This window comes from Motacilla alba, chromosome 1A, assembly GCF_015832195.1.
Source record: "Motacilla alba alba isolate MOTALB_02 chromosome 1A, Motacilla_alba_V1.0_pri, whole genome shotgun sequence".
NCBI classification, from domain to species: Eukaryota; Metazoa; Chordata; class Aves; order Passeriformes; family Motacillidae; genus Motacilla; species Motacilla alba.
Genome location: NC_052031.1, coordinates 22485722 through 22503188, shown reverse-complemented (window position 1 = coordinate 22503188; position 17467 = coordinate 22485722). Strand labels below are relative to the sequence as shown.

The window sequence follows — 17467 nt, the reverse complement described above, 5'->3', positions numbered from 1 at the left end:
TCTCTGTAGCAGTAGAAAGGCAGAGCACAGATTTCCAGAAACATTATTCAAGTCACCTAATTTATTACTCTACACTAAGAATGCATTTCCAATAAAAAATAACAACAAAAAAAGCAGGTAAAATTATGTATCCTTGGCAGATGAAAGAATCAAAATGATTAAGAGTAGGTTAAATATTTATTACAGAAAATAATTTAATACACATATATAAAAAATAAGCACACGTATGAAAGACAAACACAATTCTTAAGTTGAAGAGCTCAGGCAAGACTAACATGATATTCTTGATAAAGGCTCAAGTAAATATTAATAAATGTCCAGAGAAAAAAAAGTCATCACTTACCAAATATGTGTCCTAAGTTTGCATCCATTTTTATTTCAAACACTTGAGATATGACATAAAATGTCAATAAAAATATTGCTATGACTACTACCAACTTTGCAGCACCTGTTAGGAAACAAAAAAAAGTTTCAAAAAATTACCTGCAAATGGTAACATTAGTTTATCAAAATTAGCAACATGAGAAATGTGTATCAGAGTATGCTCTGGGGAACTCAGAAACAGGATGATCATTGGTAGACCTACTAAACAGAATAAATCGGAAAAAAAGGATGGATATTATAATGCAGGATAGATATAATAATGTAGGATGTAACTGCACCAATCCATCAGGTTATGCAATGTACTCTGGTCTTAACTTTCTCTACCTTCATGATTTCTCTGACATTTTAGTACACCAATTCAGCTCAGCAGCCAGGAGAAATCAGACTTCCATGAAAATCCAGCTTAACCAAATGAACTGAGATGATCTACCTGTCCAAAATTCCCACCTTCCCCATTCCACTTGCATGTTCTTTGACATGAGTACCTGGTTCCTCACTGTTCACAAATACTGTGTTTCCCCCTGCCCTCAAATGGAGCTACCTCTGTTTTAATATATGGCCCAGACTGAGTGATCAGGGATCTGTTTATATATTGCAGCTTGGCTGCTATGGTCAGTCAGCTCTGAGTATGACATTAAAAAACCAACCAACCAAAAAAACAACAACAAAAAAACCCCAAACCACCAGCCATCCAGAAACAAGCATTCTCACTTACTTTTCAAGAAATGCATATAATGACCTTCAGAAAGCAAATTGGATGACTCAAAGCCTATTTTAAACTAAGTAAGAAAAAGCAGTGGCTCTCCTGTCTCCCTTTTATTATACTGAAATAGGCAGTTCTAAGTTTTAGAAGGCTAAGTTCCTGCAGTGCTGAGTGGCCAGTCTACTTCCTGTAAGCACGCAACCACAGCAGCTTACATCTGAAATGGAAATGTGATACAGCCATAAACCTCACCATTTTTAGCATAATTTGCATTACATTTTTACAGAATACTCCACTCTTAACTGACTGTAAAATACTGAGTAAAAAATACTGACTGAGAGTACAAGGGAGGTGAGGAGGCATCTGATCAACATCCTGCCTTCCTATCTCACCACAGTATATCAAACTGGTTGGAAGAATCAACCTTAAAGCATGCTTCTTTTTCTCAGATTGCCAGCCAAATCCTTTAGAAAAAACCAAACTTATATACTCCTGCAGATCTCAGACTGCTGCTGTGATGGGCTGCTCAGAAAATCTTAAAATAGACAGATTACTCAGCCTTCAGAAGGATGAGAGATGCTAATCAATCTGCCTAAAGGCTGAAAAAAGATAAGGGGATAGAAAAAGAAAAGAAAGATGAAGAAAGAGACAAGGGTTTTTTGCTTGTAGTTTGGTCTTTTTCATGTGTGAGCACACACATTACAATGTAAGAAAACACAGGTGCAAACCTAGCTTAAAAATATTCTGCTGCAACTCCAAAGATCACTGCACTTGAAAGGAAGGGAACCATGTGCAAGCACAGGAGACACAGATGATCTGAACATATGTTAAGGAATGGGGTAAAGGTTTCCCAAGCAACACTGCTTAAAACCACAAGATGGTACCAGATTTTGGAATGTGTCATCTAGCAAGTGGCATTTGGAGAGCATGTTTTAGTATACAGTATGTGAGATGAGCAAGAACTCAGTCTGAGGACCAACCATCCCCTCTACTTCTGAGCTTTTCAACTGAACTCCAAATGCTCCCTTCAAAGGAACAGTAAGAAATCTCCTAGAAGGTTCCTTAAGCATTTGAACCAAAACTGGCACGTTTGCTACAGGTGAAACATCTTATAGGAACTGCCATATCTTCTTTGTGGTTTTTAGAAAAAAAAAAAAAAAAAGGTGGATGGAAGGGAAGAAAAAAACCTAAACATGTGTGGAAAGTAATTTTCCAGGTGAAGTGAATCAGGCACCCAAAAAATTGGAGTATTTTCCAGTCCTTTATCAGATTCACTTTAGCAGATTGCTTCCAGTTATACATATTGTGGTTAATAAAGCAAAATTAGGAGTACTGGCAAAAATTGTATGCATTAACAAGCTCTTGGAAAAGGTGCCATTTTCTTCTACAAGAGGCAACAGTTTCTCCTTCTGCAAAATAACATTGTAGCTATTGATAAAAGTGCAATGCACCAGAAAATCAGTTTATTCCATTGCTACACAGGCTAGTCTACTGTGACAAAATGTCAAAAAAATGTTTTCTTTTAATGTTATATTAGCAAAGATCTTATTTTTACAACCACTATCCCTTCTGTCAAGTAGAATTAGTTTCTTAAAGCCTGTAACTTAGCTCTATGAAAAGGCTCTTACAGTTTTCAATCTCCCAGTGACCATTCAGAAAGTTTCGGACACTTAAAACAGCACATAGCAATTTTGGTGAGGTGGGGAAGAAAGGGCTTAAGACAACCATTTGCCATACCCTTATTCCTTCATCACCCTACAGAAATACAGCCAAAATATGTCAAGTCATGGCAGCTTAAGCAGTCACTGCAGATCAGCTACAGCATTTTAACAAAGTGGTTGCTCTTCTACCATCCCAATTCCAAAATGAGTTTCATTAAACACCAATAAAGTAGAACAGCAATGCCTGTTATGCCCCTTAAGTGAAGTGTCCCCTGACAAAGTTTGATGAGGATACCAAAGTGAGTGGAAGGGGGCATGTCTAAAGGGAGAGCCAACCTGCAGGAGCACCTGGATAGGCTGGAAGAATGGGCTAACACTACCAGTGAAGCTCAACAAGGACAAGTGTAAAGTCTTCCACCAAAGAAATCATAACCCAGGAGTAAAGAACAGACTGGAATCTACCCAGCTGGGGAGCAGATCTGTGGAAAAGGACTAGAGGATTCTGGTGGACAACCAACACAATATAAATGGAGGGTGCTGGCAAAGAAGCCAACAGCATTCTGGGCTGCATCAACAAGGGCATCACCAGCAGACAGAAATAAAGTCATGATCCCTCTCTGCACAGCACTTGTCAGGCCACACTTGTTACACTCCCCTCAGTGTTGGACCCTGCTATTCAAAAAAAGAAAAAAAGACAAAGACATGGACAATCCAGAGGCAGTCCAACACAAAGATAATCAAAGGACTGGGAAGCCTGCTAGATGAGGAAAGGCTAAGACTGCTGGGTTTGTTCAGCCTTGAGAAAAGACTTACAGATGTTCTTAATACCATGTTCTAGTATTTCAAGGGTGGCTACAAAGAAGATGGAGACTCCCTTTTTGCAAGGAGTCGCATGGAAAACAAGAGGGGTAGTGGATACAAGTTATTGTGGGGAAGATTCCAGTTAGACACAGAAAATTTATCACCATGTGAACAATCAGCCATTGGAATAATCTCCCCAGGAAGTGGTGGACTCCCCAACACTGGCCATTTTAAAATCTGGCTGGACAGTGCTGGGCTAGGGTTCAAATTAGAGGAAGTTATAGCAGTATGAAAATTATAGGGTAAAATACAGCTGCTACTTCCTGGATGGAATGCTGGGAGTATGCTCAAAACCTATCCCACAACAATTCCATACATACACAATCTGCAGCCTAAGCACTCGCTAACGGGTAACAGAGGGTGAGGCGGAGTGGAAACACCTTGGTCAGCCTCTGTTGAAATCACATGGTACTTGGTAGCAGATAAACCTGCACAGCACCTGTCAACCAAGGGAGACAGAAGCAGGTATCTTCCTGTTGAACCAGCAACTGTGGTGAAATCACTCTCCTGAGGTGAACTTGGTTCTTTGTAACTTAATTGTAATATTAACTCACAACATCATCCCAAAGTTGCTGCCTTCAATGTATGACCACCCCTCACTGAGCATGTGCTCTGTATTTTATTACTATACCTCTAACAGCGAAGCAAGAGAATTTTACACCAATGAGTAACAAAAGTATGCATTACCAGAGTCACTCAAGATGCACCCAAATGAAAAGGAAGTTCATTGAAGGGTCCCCATAACAGGACACAGATTAGTCAGGCACAAGGGTCGCAGCTTTCCTGGTGTGCTGACAGACTAATCAAACACTAAATGTTTGAGGAAATTGCCACTTTTCACATGACAGCTATCTTGTCTAGACCATGTCTCTGACAAGAGATGTCAGACCAGATGATTCTTGAGATCCCTTTTAACCTGGTATTCTATGACTCTATGACTCTACAACCTTATTGTCACAACTTGTTAATGTTGCCCACAGCAGTTGTTTCATAAATGACCGAAGTCTGATTTTACTGAGCGCACTTACCTGCTATTCTCATGTTTAGTCTTCAGCAAGCTAATGACACTATTGCATTAAAGCAGCCACCTATGGGAAAAAAAACAAAACAAAACAAAAACTAAAAACCACTTCACCATAATTACAGCCAAAAAAGCAATTATGTGATGAGCAAAATACCCCACAGATTTTCTAGTCAATAAAATTAATGACGATGGTGCTAAATACCTATTTCTTAACACTCACAGTTAAGGGAAGATTTAAGATGGATTTCTGATGCCTTGCTTTCATTTGTTTCTCCACAAAACAAGTGTTCTGAAAAAACACTAATTTGATCTAATCGCCTATAAATTCAGTTTAACTTTCAGTCCTTCAATTTGTGACCTAAGTACTTATCAGTGCTCTATCTAAGCAGTCTTTAGTTTCCTAAAGCTATGTGCTAAAAGTCAACAACTCCACCTGCACTCCTTCAAAACCCTACCTGCTTCTGGGTGCACGTTGCTATTTGGCAACACAGCACAGCAAACTGTGCTTTGGAGAGAAAAGATTTAAGCATTTTGGTCTCTAGGATACTACAAAAACTGCATTCAATGGAATTCAAAGAAGGTCAGCACTTTAGTCTCTGCATTACAGAAACATAACGACACATTTGTCACTCATAGGTACAGCCAGAGGAATAACATGATGGTCAATGATGACAGAAACACCAACCTAGAACTCCAATTATTTCAGAATAAACTGAAAACCACTCAAAGCAAACAGTGCCTAAGCATCCACAAGCTTCTTGAGAAGAGCATGTCACCACACAGAGTCAAAGTGTGCCACAAACTCCACAGGCTCTGAACAAAAGCTCCCACCTCCTTCACCTCCTCCTCCTCCTGCAATGCAGGGTCCTGAGGCCATACCAAAGCTGCCCTCTACCTGCAGAGCCAGAGCTGCTCCTGGCTCTGCTCCATGCTCATGCTCAGCCATGGTGGGCCCATGCTGCACTGAGCCTGGACATCTGGCTCAAGTTTCAACAAGATCCCTGAATCAGGGGAATCAGCTACACTAAGACCGCATGTGAAAACATGTAATCAGCTCTCTAATCCAAGCAGCTGTCCCAGACCCCCAGCACAAAAGCTATAGCATCCCTAACCCTCTGCAGCCCCATGCCATGGCTTTGAAAAACATCAATAATATTGTCTTTAGAAATTATTAGAAAAACTGCTGTTATTAGAAATACAAATTATTTGGAGACAAGCACCAAAACACCCACATAGATCTTGTGGTCTATACTAGGGAGAAAAAAATTGGTATTATGCAGAAAACCTCTTGCCTGGACTTATTTCAGTATTTTCAAGTTCAGGGATTTGTGTCCAGATGCTCTTTGCCAAAGACTCAGTCATTTTGCTCTATCCCTTCAAGTTTACAAGAAAACGGTCAGGAAAGAAATAAGCAGGATAAAAAAAATTGCAAATACAGAAATATTTATTTATATTCTATTAGAATTTGAAAATACTTATCACTTAAATTTAAAAGCAGACAAATGTTTTTGAGTGCTAATGTACTGTAAAGGAAATCTCACAGCATATTACAGACCACAATATATCCATTTAGCTGTAGCCACACATATTATATCCTCATATAATAACTTCTTTCAGTGAAAGCTAGTATTTGTCTGTCTTGTAAAAAGGCAAAAAAGAATCTGTCAGGGCAGATAAACTAATTTTATTTCAAAGTCTGTGAACAGAATTATTTTAGCCGCCTTCTTCTTCCAGACACCCAGAAATATATCAATGTTACAATAATCACTGCCTGTACTTTGAACAGCTACACACTTGTTTTAAGCCTGCACTGAAAAAAAGAAGTTTCTTTCTTTATTTTACTCTGAACAAAAACACATCTTGGATTCAAAGCATGAAAATAAGAATATGAACAAAAGCAGAAAGAAGAATCTAAGTGAAACAATAACATGATCTAACCTTGACTGCTTTTATCCCAACATCCCCTTTCACCTGTCTCAGGGATCATTATTTGTTGCAATCAACAAATAAGAATATGCATTATTCTTAGGTGTTTTGATTTAGAAAAGGAAAAATGAGTATGCTATGCCTCAACTTGAAAGGAATTTTAAAAATTTAGTGATTCTTTTCCTAAATTACAGTATACTGAAAGATCATGAGGTTTGGTTTACCAAGAAATACTCAGGAAATAATTGCTACAGTACAGACAAGTGTTGCACAGCACTTTCCAGCAGCAGGAAAATAATTTATGGACATCAAGTCCTCTTTCTACACTTATTATCTTGATTGTTTTTTTGAAGTATTTCAAGACAGAACAGGAATAAAACAGGATAAGCTGTGAACCCTTATAAATGCTTATGGACCATTACTCCACATCTTTAGTATCAGACATCATAACTGAAATTAGAGAACTGATTAGAAAATTGGTTTAGAATTTTTAATAATGCATATTTTAGGATCATTTAAAAAAAAAAAAAGAACACAGGATCACAACTGAGCTTGCTCAAATTCAGATGCACAAAAGCAGTACCAACAACATTCCTTTGATTGCTTTAGAAATGGGCCAAAATAACCCAAACACTGTTCTTCTCTTCTTTGATGGAATATTCCATCAAGCAGAGGCAGGAGAATTAGAACCTTAGCATCCTCCTGACTTATGAGTGTCAAGTAATACAGACAATCATTTATTACTACATCATTCTCTGTCAGGCAGTACCCTGTATCACTTATTAGAGACTGAGGGAGGATGTGCAGCCCACAGCAGGGCTGACAGGCAGTGTCCCCATGAGCACAGCAGAACCCCATAGAGATGCAAAGGCCGAGGAAAACACCACAAAACAGACAACACCAACATCTTCAAGTTGCAAAGTAAAATGGCTGGGTTTGGGAAGCGTTATGCAACTTAAATATAGATTTTTTTTTCTTCAGTCTGTTTTCTTTGCTCAAATCTTAGGAAGTTTTTCAGTCAAGGTGTACAAGTTGGACAGCAGAAAGAAACCAAAAATTCTCTTGTGCAGCAGTGCCTCGAAATGAAAAGTTATCCACAAAAGAAACTGACTAGGAGAAGACAAGAAATTAGAGGTTATAAATTCTTCTTGAATGCTGGCCAAGTCATTGTCCAGTTCCATGCATGGAGTTGCACATCCATCCATGCAGAAAAGAAATTATTTATTCAAACTACAAGGGAGAAGATACAAATTACCAGGGAGAGGATATATGGAAAGACAGCTCAGTGCTGAAGTTACTGGTTGCTTTTTTTCTGCATCCTTGTGTATCATAACCCCCAAGACAGTCTAAAATGCTCTCCGTACGGCATAGAAAACAGTAGCTTACAATAAAAAAAAAAAAAAGATAAAAACAAAGGGTTTTCCTCCACTCTGCTCCACTTCTGTGCTATGACATAGTCAACAAAAATACAAAAAATATAATAGATAACTCCACAGAGCTACTGCACATATTTTTGTTCATACCTAAACTAGTTTCAATAAGTAGACCAGCAGGTGCTTGCTTTTAGAAGTAACCTGTGTCTCTTGAGGGAGCCCTGCTAAGTCCTTCCTGAGGAAGCTTATAACGACTTTGTCTAGGAAAATTACAAGCCTACAATCCTTCCAAGCAAATTATCATCATATATTTTGTTAGATTTATAAAGTTTCTAACACACCAAGACTGAGCTCTTCCTACATTCATGTGTCAGGCAGAGTGGTCATCATGCAAGTTTCTCTCCTAGAATCATTGTGCAAGAGGAAACTGCATTGAGATAATTGACAAATTAACAGTTCCTATTAATCCTGCATCACTGACATAACACTGAACGAAATGCAGATTTCAGTCCCAAGTTGAATGCAATTCAATTTGGTTAATTCTTTATCAGGCTTTTCTCAACACTTGTCCAGAGATGATTCCATGGGACACATTTCACTGGGGCAGGAGCACAGCCTCTGCCCTACTTACTGTGAATAAAGCTGTGGTAACTTGCCACAAACTTCGGTTTAAAAGGGGTTTCAAATACAATTATAATTAATGTTTTGAAGGATGATAATGAAACATGTAGTTTAGTCTATTTCATTCCCAGGATAATAGTATTTCCATTAGCAACTTGATAGCATGAGTGGATTATGCTTACAAAATGGGCACACAAAAACAAGCAAAGATGAGAGGCAAGAATTTGGAAGGTCAAGATAATTTTGAATTCTAACCTTAGCTGATTAGAAAGAGGTCCCAAAATCAACAATGATATTTAATAAAGCAGAAAGTAATATACTCCAACATTGACATCAAGTGCAGCAAAATAAGCAGCAGAAATGGAAAAACAGATTATAGCAGCTCTCTAATACTGGGGTCAACAACATCGTACTGCCACAAAAGTGTAACTGTTCATTGTGAACTGCACTGATAGGACTGCTGTAGATGGAACAAAAAGCAATTACTCTGCTCTGCCTAAATAAACAAAAAATACCCTGCTCTATGTGCTATCCTGACTTTTAACTGGGACCCATGTGCAGTTTTTTCCTAAGTCTATGTCAATGCATAATCCCCCAATGGAAGAATCTAGATAAGAATTACATGACCTAAATAAACCAACTAAGGGATAAAAGAATCAAGTCTGCTCTGCAAGGAACTGTGAAAGAGAGAAGTAAGAATCAGACCTCTTCATCTCTTATCTTCAAGGTGTAATTCTAAATTTTTACAGAAATATATATTTTTAAAACCACTATTATATGTAGCAAATCTAAAATAGATATTAAAGACATTATTACTTTAAATATATATTTTTGTAATTAAAAAATGCTGAGAATAACTGTTCTCAGTATTCTCTGGCTGCTGCTTACCTATTTGTAGTTATAATATTAAAGAAAAACAACCTTACAGTTACAAGGATAAACAAAAAATTTAAAATGAGGCTGTAAATCAACATAAAAGTCTGGAAACAGAGACAATTTTTCTTAACACAGATAGTCTACAAGGTGTGAGCTGATATCCCCTTCAATATTAAGCCTACATTTCTATACTATTACATGCAAATCTGTACTCAGGTTATATAATATTAAATGTGTGGCAGCCTGAGATGCTTTGCATTCAATTCAGAGGGAAATTTTTCCCCCAGATCAGGACTTAAGTGTTTGTACACTTTCTGTCAAGGTCAAATAATATTATACCTGGTTTCGTATATATCTGCTATTTGTTAATATGAGTGGCATACACTTCACTGCAGTTAAACAAGTATTCAAAATTACTTAGCATCAAAAAAACCAAACAAACAAACAACAAAAAAAAACAACAACAACAAAAAAAGCAACAACAACAAAAAACCCATTTGGGCTTTTATTTTATTTCCAAGACTTCAGCAGATTAGGACAATGTCTTTTGTTGGTGGTTTTTTTTTTAGCACAAACTGCATTCCTCAATGATTAGCACATGCCTTTTATTCCTGTCAGAGAACAGCAAAAAATCCTTCAAACAAACAAACAAAAAAAAATAGCTTTTTATATATGGTAGAATATAACCAATGAAACAACAGTGTGTTTAATCCAGCCTCTGTTGATATTTCTGTGTTTTATGTTCAAGCAGTTCAGAGCAGTGGGGTTTTTTTTTGTTTTTTGGTTTTTTTTACTCAATCTTACACAGTGAATTAGATACGTCAAGGACAGCATTAGCTATTCTTATGTGGCTTCTGGTTTTAAACCAGTGGCTGTGCCAACCCGGATTATATGTCATGGACAAAAGAGCTGAGACATTCAAAATCATTTAAAACCATTTTATTTAAATTCAGGATGCATTTTCTTATCCAGATGATGGCTTACTTTTCTGCTAGGATATGAATAGTTTTTCCATTATGTTTACAAAATTAATTTAATTTAATTTGAAATTAGTGAAGGACAAACATGGAAAAGAATTACATCTTTAAAAAAGTAAATAGTATAACTCAATTTTATTGTATAATCATGCACCATTTGTGTCTTCTGGAAATACAGGCTACGACCCCAGTAGTTGCTCCCTACAGGCAGCACTCCTACATCCATACAAATTCTTTGAAGTTCTGGCAGAACTCCACATAGGGAAAAGGTTTGTCCACACAGAAAAATTTAGACATATTTTCTGTTCTCCTTTGTGACAAATGGTATCATGAAGTAAAATGTTTAACTTCTTATAAAAATGAGACTTCTTATAAGAATCATGTTTTTCCATATACATATCAAGATTTATCTTGGTATTCTAGACAATGGAATCAGACCCAAAGTCTTTGCTTGTAAATACAAGATTTTGTTTTGCTTCTATCAAATTATATCTAAAACAAATGAATGCAGGAAATTGAACCCAAGCTTATTCCAAAATTATAAATAGATACTCCAGCTACTGTTGCAAGTCATGTGTTGTGACTACCACTCTGTGGTTTCCCTTTAAGGAAAGGAAATACACAAGAGAGGCAACATTGTGCTGGAGTGTTCTGAAACTTAACGTGCAAAAAAATCTTTCCCAAATGACACGTCAAATCACTGTCCATACAAGCTTTTGCTAGTGGCATCAAACCACTACTTTCACCTTAGGCAACACACAAACTAGCCAGTCTCAAACACCAAAAAATCCTTCTGAATCCCAAGAAGCTGAGATAAAAGTACTAAGGCATTCATTAGTCCCACAGAGAATGAAACTTAACTCACATCCCTTCTGCAATTAAAACAACAAAACCAAACCAATGCAAGAAAAAAAAAGCAACGTAACCAATCAACAACAACAAAAAAATAGCCCTATAAGCATTCAATCTATACTTTGAAGACTCTTCTCAATTATTACAAAAATTTACTGATCCATAGAGTTAAGAATGTGATATACAGTCCCTAAAACCCACACTACTTTTTTGTGACAAAGTAAATTGTACCATTGCTGCTGACATATCTACTGAAGAGAATCTTAGCTCTGCGTTTCATGGGGTTGGATAATACCACAAATGGAAATTCACATAGATAAAGTCATCAAGGACAAATTGCTGAACTTCATTCACCAACTTACTTCTCCACGTCATCTTCCAGCAAAGTACGGGCTGATCTCAGGAGGAAACTGGGAGAAGGTACTGCCCAGTGACAGTCACAGCATTGCTGGTGTCTCTAGTTTGTCTTGTTCTAAGGGACACTGGAATCCATGCTCCACTGTGGAGCCCCTTTTCACCGACTCATCTCCCATGTGAGGTAGCATTTGGGTAGGTTCTGGCCGTTTGCAGGATTAAAAGAGCATGTCACTGGCTGAGCAGAGCACCCAGCAGAGAAAGCCCTGCATAGCAGCTCTGGGAAGAAGGGCAGCAGCAGGCTCCACACACCATGCTGTGCCTCCAGGACACTGCTAATGGGATCACAGTGCACAGTGAGACTGCTGCTGGTGCCCGATAACCTCCATGAGCATGAGGCACCCAGAACCAAAGTGCTGCTGTGGTGCAGGCAAGTCATTGCCACTGGTCCACATTAGCACTGGACAGGCCACCAGCTCTGAGAGATGAGGTGAAACATACTTGAAAATGGAGAGGAAGTCAGTCAGGGACATGATTCTTAACAGCTCTAGAGTGATTCACCTCTTCCTACTGAAGACACACAAAATAGCCCCAAAATCTGTAGTTTATAGGTTTCTGAGCACAAAGATATCAGAACAAAGATCCACAACCTACATTTTGGCTAGGTGCAATCTTACAGCAACCACTACCAAAATCATAAGCCATGTCTGTGAGGAATAATTTCACAGAAAAAAAAAAAACCCTAGGGACAATGTGTTTTTTTTATGTATTATATATTTACATAATTTGTACACTTTAATATTTATTTAACAACTGGTATTTATCTACTAACTAAAATCCAACATAGATATTTTCCATCCCTTGAGATGTTATAATCGAAGTATCATCATGAGTGGGGAAATCTAAAATTATGCTGCATAGCAATTCACTCTATGTCATTACCTATGTAGAAATTTACTACATTAGGAACATATATACTCCTTTGAGGAACAGCATCCCTGAGTGACAGAAAGCTGCTTATTACAGTGACCTTACCACTGAGACTATGCACAGCTGACACAAAGATGCTGATATGCAACCACTGCATACTCTAACAACTCCTGATGGGATCCCCTCTGGATCATGCTCTTCTAAGAGAAATTATCTAACTGTTATGGGAAATCCTTTAATAAACCTCTGCCTGCATCAACCCAAATGCAGTTCCAAAACCATTCACATGTCACCAATACTCAGCTGACCAGCAAGCACACAAGCAGCCATGGCAGTTCCATCAATCACCTCCCCCAGAAAGTGAGGAGTATCAAGGCGGATCCAAAAGCAGAATTAAGTGCCAGGGAGCAGGTCAGCAGCTTTCTAGCAGCAGCAATACTAGCAAATACCAGCTTAAACATTTGTGAAATGATGATTCAACTAACTGACGATACCAAAACAGATCAAAATACAAAATAAAATAAAAAACCTTTGCTATAGGAGAGGGCTACTTTCTCCTCAGACAAAAGACAGCTGGAGAGAGGGTGGGAGAAGGGAAGGAAACCAGCCAGTCACCAGAAAGCAAGTCTTATGAATGGAGGGGAGACTAATGAATTATGAGTAATGAATTAATGAGTAATGAATTTCCATGTTAAGATTTTAACTGGACTGTCATGAGAACTAGCATGTGTTTGCACGTGTAAACATATTGTGCAACTTTCTGCCACTAAAACTGACTCAACAGTAACATCAAATGCAGGGCAAAGTTTACTCCAGCAGCTCCCTCTGTCCTGATAGTTTTACAGAGGTTCTCCTCTCTTCCACATTCTCTTGGCACTGAGGATATGTGAGGCCAAGGCTGGAAAATGTGCATCTCAGTCTGCAAATCAGGATACAAACTATTTTTGTATTATAAAAATACAGTACTGTATATGGGGAGCAAAAACAGTTGAACAATTTCAAAATAGTAACTACTGTTAATGTGACAACTTCAGTGTGACTGAATTTCAGGAACCTTGGGTGAAATACCATTGAATATAGCCATCCACCACTTATTATAAACATCAATGAACTACTGAAGAAGGATAGGATTTTTAAATTTGTGGATAACAATGAGACACAAGCAGATGGAAACAAATTACAGGGTGGAATTAGAGTTACAAATCACCCAGAAAAATATTCATTTATTTATTTTAACAAAAAAATTCCTAAAGTCCTCTCAGGATGCATATACCCTTAACAAAAGTATGAGGAGGCTGTGCTTGGATTCATGGTCAGACACAGAACTTTAGATGATGAAGTAAGAAGCCAGGGGCACCTATTTATAGGTTACAGATGCTTTATCTAAGAAATACTAGGAAATGAGATTTCAAGCAGCAGTACCAGTTCAAAGTTACTTCCTCATCACCGTTCTATTGTGTCCTCGTGCCATGAGACCTCAGGCATATATAGTATTAGGAAGCATGAAAACTGTTAAGTCAGGTGAGCTCACCTGGCAGGCTGCTCCAGCTCACATGATTTTGCTTACTAAGGAAACTAAACATAGTGAAAGAGAATATAACTTTAATAGACTAGAGGACAACTTTCAAGACTGTTGAGAGGCAAAGTGCAGCAGCATCAGGCTGCTAGTTTTGCTCACCCATCTCACTGCAAGACTATCAGATTTCCAACACTCATGCAAATTACATTTTTTCTGAGAATTTATGTACAATCTTGGTTTTAGAACAATGTGAGACTTTTCAGATAGATCCTCCTAAACTGCAAAACAATTACAATAATTTCAATAGTGTTGATGGCAAAACAATTGTCACAGGCCTCATACAGCTGGCCAGTGGCAGGTAAAACATGAAGGTTTACAATAACTATGCCTCAAGTCCTATACAGTCACAACAAATTTTAGTGAAAAACTCAGATCCGAACACACATGTGACTTATGTAATGACTCATGGACACACTGATTACTGATGTAACTCGAAAGACCTGCAGCCATTACACTCACATGTCAGTTCCCTGACTTCACTGGAACTACAAGTTTAAAAACCAGAACCTAAGTTCTATTTGAATAACAAATTCTCTTTTATCAATTTAAATATTCAGGAACAAGTTCTCTGTGTCTGCTGTGGATTCATTTTATGGACACCTAATCTTCAGGCTGCAATATAATTTGCAAGTAGACAGGTATTTTTGCACAGTATCAATCCATCTTATGATTTTATTGAAAAAATTTAAAAACTGTTACCTGCATGTTAGTATTTTCCCCAAAAACCTGGAAACTAAACATTCAGGAATTCACTTTTTCAACATTAGTTTTCGAAAAGTTCCACTAAAATTTTAGACTGTGCACATCATCTCTCCCTTCCATAAGCACTAATAGTTCTCATTAAACGCGGGTAGTCACTCAAAGAGTTGGAGTGGGTGTCCAAGGGATTAGAGCAGTGTGCCTCTGAGGTTGGTATTGCTATGGTGATTAGACACTGGCACAGGTTTGCCAGAGAGGCGACAGGTAATCCATCCCTGGAAACGCTCAAGGCCAGGTTTGGATGGGGCTTTAAGCAACCTGGGCTAGTGGAAGGTGCCCTGCTGGAAATAGATTGTCTTTAAGGCGCCTTCTAACCCAAAGCATGTTATGTAGAGCACATATGCGCTGAAGCACTCGGGCTGCACCTAGACAGGCTGGGCAGGAACTCGTGGTTCCTGAAGCAAGGATTATTATCTATTTACCCCGCACTCTTACTGGGTGAAGCGGTCAGGACTTTTGCAAAGCCATGGAAGCAATGGCCTGCAACCAACAGGCGCTTCCTCCATCCCGCAGTGATCAGATGTTATTACATGACAACAGCAAGCTATTAGCTTGTGAAGAGCCTACCTGCAGGCTTAAAGCAAGTCACAAAACTTGTTCTGCCACACAAACAACTATGCAAATCAACGGTTAAAAAAGATTTCTTCATCCTTAAAAGAAACCCTAAGGGAAAATATGTGCGAATGAAGATACTCATACCTTGAGAAGTTTCGAAAGGTTTTAAAAAGAGAAAACATGACAGTCATTAGGTAGCTATTTCTGGTGCGGGTCTGTGGTTTTGATACTTTTTCTAAATAACTCCCCAATTAGTAATAAATAAATATTTTGTTAGAGGAGTAGTCGGCGGCGTTCACCAGCAAAGAGCCACCACGGGCTCCAAATCTGTGCGGCATAACTCGGATTATTAAAATACCTGGTATATGCAAAGATCTTCACCCAAGTCTGGAGTTAATACGTTGCGATTTAACCTCTTTAAAATGTGAGAAAATGGGAAAATAAACAAATCAGGTGAGTTACATAGCCAAAACGTGGTTCAGCCAAACACGTGACTCAACATATGGTAGCATTTATCTAAGAGGAAAAAAAAAAAATTCTATATGTTTTCCTACTTCAGCAACTGGGAAGCCAGTTACCAAAGACACACAGGCTGCTTCGACAAATATCTCTCTGTTAACTTCCTTAGGAGTTCAGAGCTGCCCTCTTAAACGATGCATTTGAACTAAACAAGAGCTGAGCCCTACAACTCATGGACCAACAGCGTCCGCGGCCCCGCACTCCACAGAGGAAGCCGAGGGAACACCACCACCACCGAGCAGCGGCACCACCTCGTTTCCACCGAGCTGACTTTGTGTCGGCAGGAAGGGGCTGCCACGCTTCCAGCGTTTCACTCATTTCCCTGGACCGGGCCGTCCTGCCGCCCCGACCGCCGCCGCCCCGCGCCGCCTCCTCCTCCTCCCCCTGCCGGCAGCGCTGCCCCTGCCCCACCGCCCCCCGCCCGGCCCTGACCCCCTCGCCGGGCTGGGACGCCGGAGGACGGCACGGAGCCCCCGCCCAGCGCCTCGCCCGGCTCCGACCCGCGGCCCCGGCCCACCTCACCCTGCCGGGGCGGGAGGGGATGGGGGAAGGGCCAGGCGGCCCGGGGAAGGGGCACCGCCGGGGACAGCCAGCAGCGGAGCCAGGGGCTGGCAGCCAGCGGCCGCCCCGCGCAGAGCACAGCGATGCGCGCCCGGGGCGGCGGAGCCAGCGGCGGGATGCCCGGCGGAACACGGGCAGGGGCCGCGCCCCGCGCAGCCCCGCGGAGGACGCGAGCACCTACCGGGGCTGAGGGCGCGGGCAGGTCGCGCAGCGTCCCCTCGGCGGCCGCGCCGCGAAGGCTGCCCCGGCCCGAGCAGGAACCGCGCGGAGCCGCCGCCGCTGCGCAGCCGGAGGAAGGCGCGGAGGGCGCACCCGCCCCCTGCCGGTGGCGGACCGGGCCCGCTCCGCCCCGCGCCCCGCCCCGCACCGCCCGCACCGCTCCGGGCCGCACCGCTCCGGGCCGCGGGGGCTGCGCGGGGGAGCCGCGGGAGCGCCCGCACACAGCGCCCCAGGCGTGCCCCGCAGCCAGCCCGGTGCCCATCCTGGCTGAGACATGGACACCGAGATGTTTCTGCTTGTTTTCTTTCATATTTTACACACCTTTTCTTTTTTTTTTTTTTTTTTTTTTTTTTTTTTTTTTTTTTTTACCCAAACACACCAGAAGTTATCTTCTGTTACAGAACAGAAATGGCATTTTCTGTTTTAAAATCAAGTCCAACTTTTTTCTTTCAAAAACACTGTGATCAGCAGGACTGAAGCAATCGGTGTTATTTTAGAAGAAGAAAAGATAATCCCTGTCTCTTCTTTATCCTTTTTTTTTTTTTGGCACTGATTTTCCTCTAACCCCACCATGAGCTGGGGTAGGTAGGGAGTTAGGAGTAGTTGCAGGAAGAACAGCATTTTATTTTGGGGAAGGCTTCCACTGGCCTAACTCAGCTGGACTATTGCTGGGGTGGGTATGGAAAGTGCTGGGGAAGCAGAGCTCCAGCCCCTGTAAATTCCACTATTGTTA

At 40.3% G+C, this 17467-nt stretch overlaps 1 protein-coding gene across 1 annotated transcript in view; it reads right to left on the bottom strand.

Annotated features, from left to right (window-relative positions):
• The window catches only part of FAM3C (FAM3 metabolism regulating signaling molecule C), a 29602-nt gene extending 12755 nt beyond the window's left edge, over positions 1-16847 (bottom strand). Inside the window, exons 1-3 of the mRNA XM_038154216.1 lie at positions 16697-16847; positions 4638-4697; positions 344-448 (exon numbers count right to left, since the gene is read on the bottom strand). Coding sequence (XP_038010144.1) covers positions 344-448; positions 4638-4650 — 118 coding nt within the window. The 5' untranslated portion in view covers positions 4651-4697; positions 16697-16847. The remainder of the gene's footprint in view (positions 1-343; positions 449-4637; positions 4698-16696) is intronic.
• Positions 16848-17467: the final 620 nt, after the last annotated feature.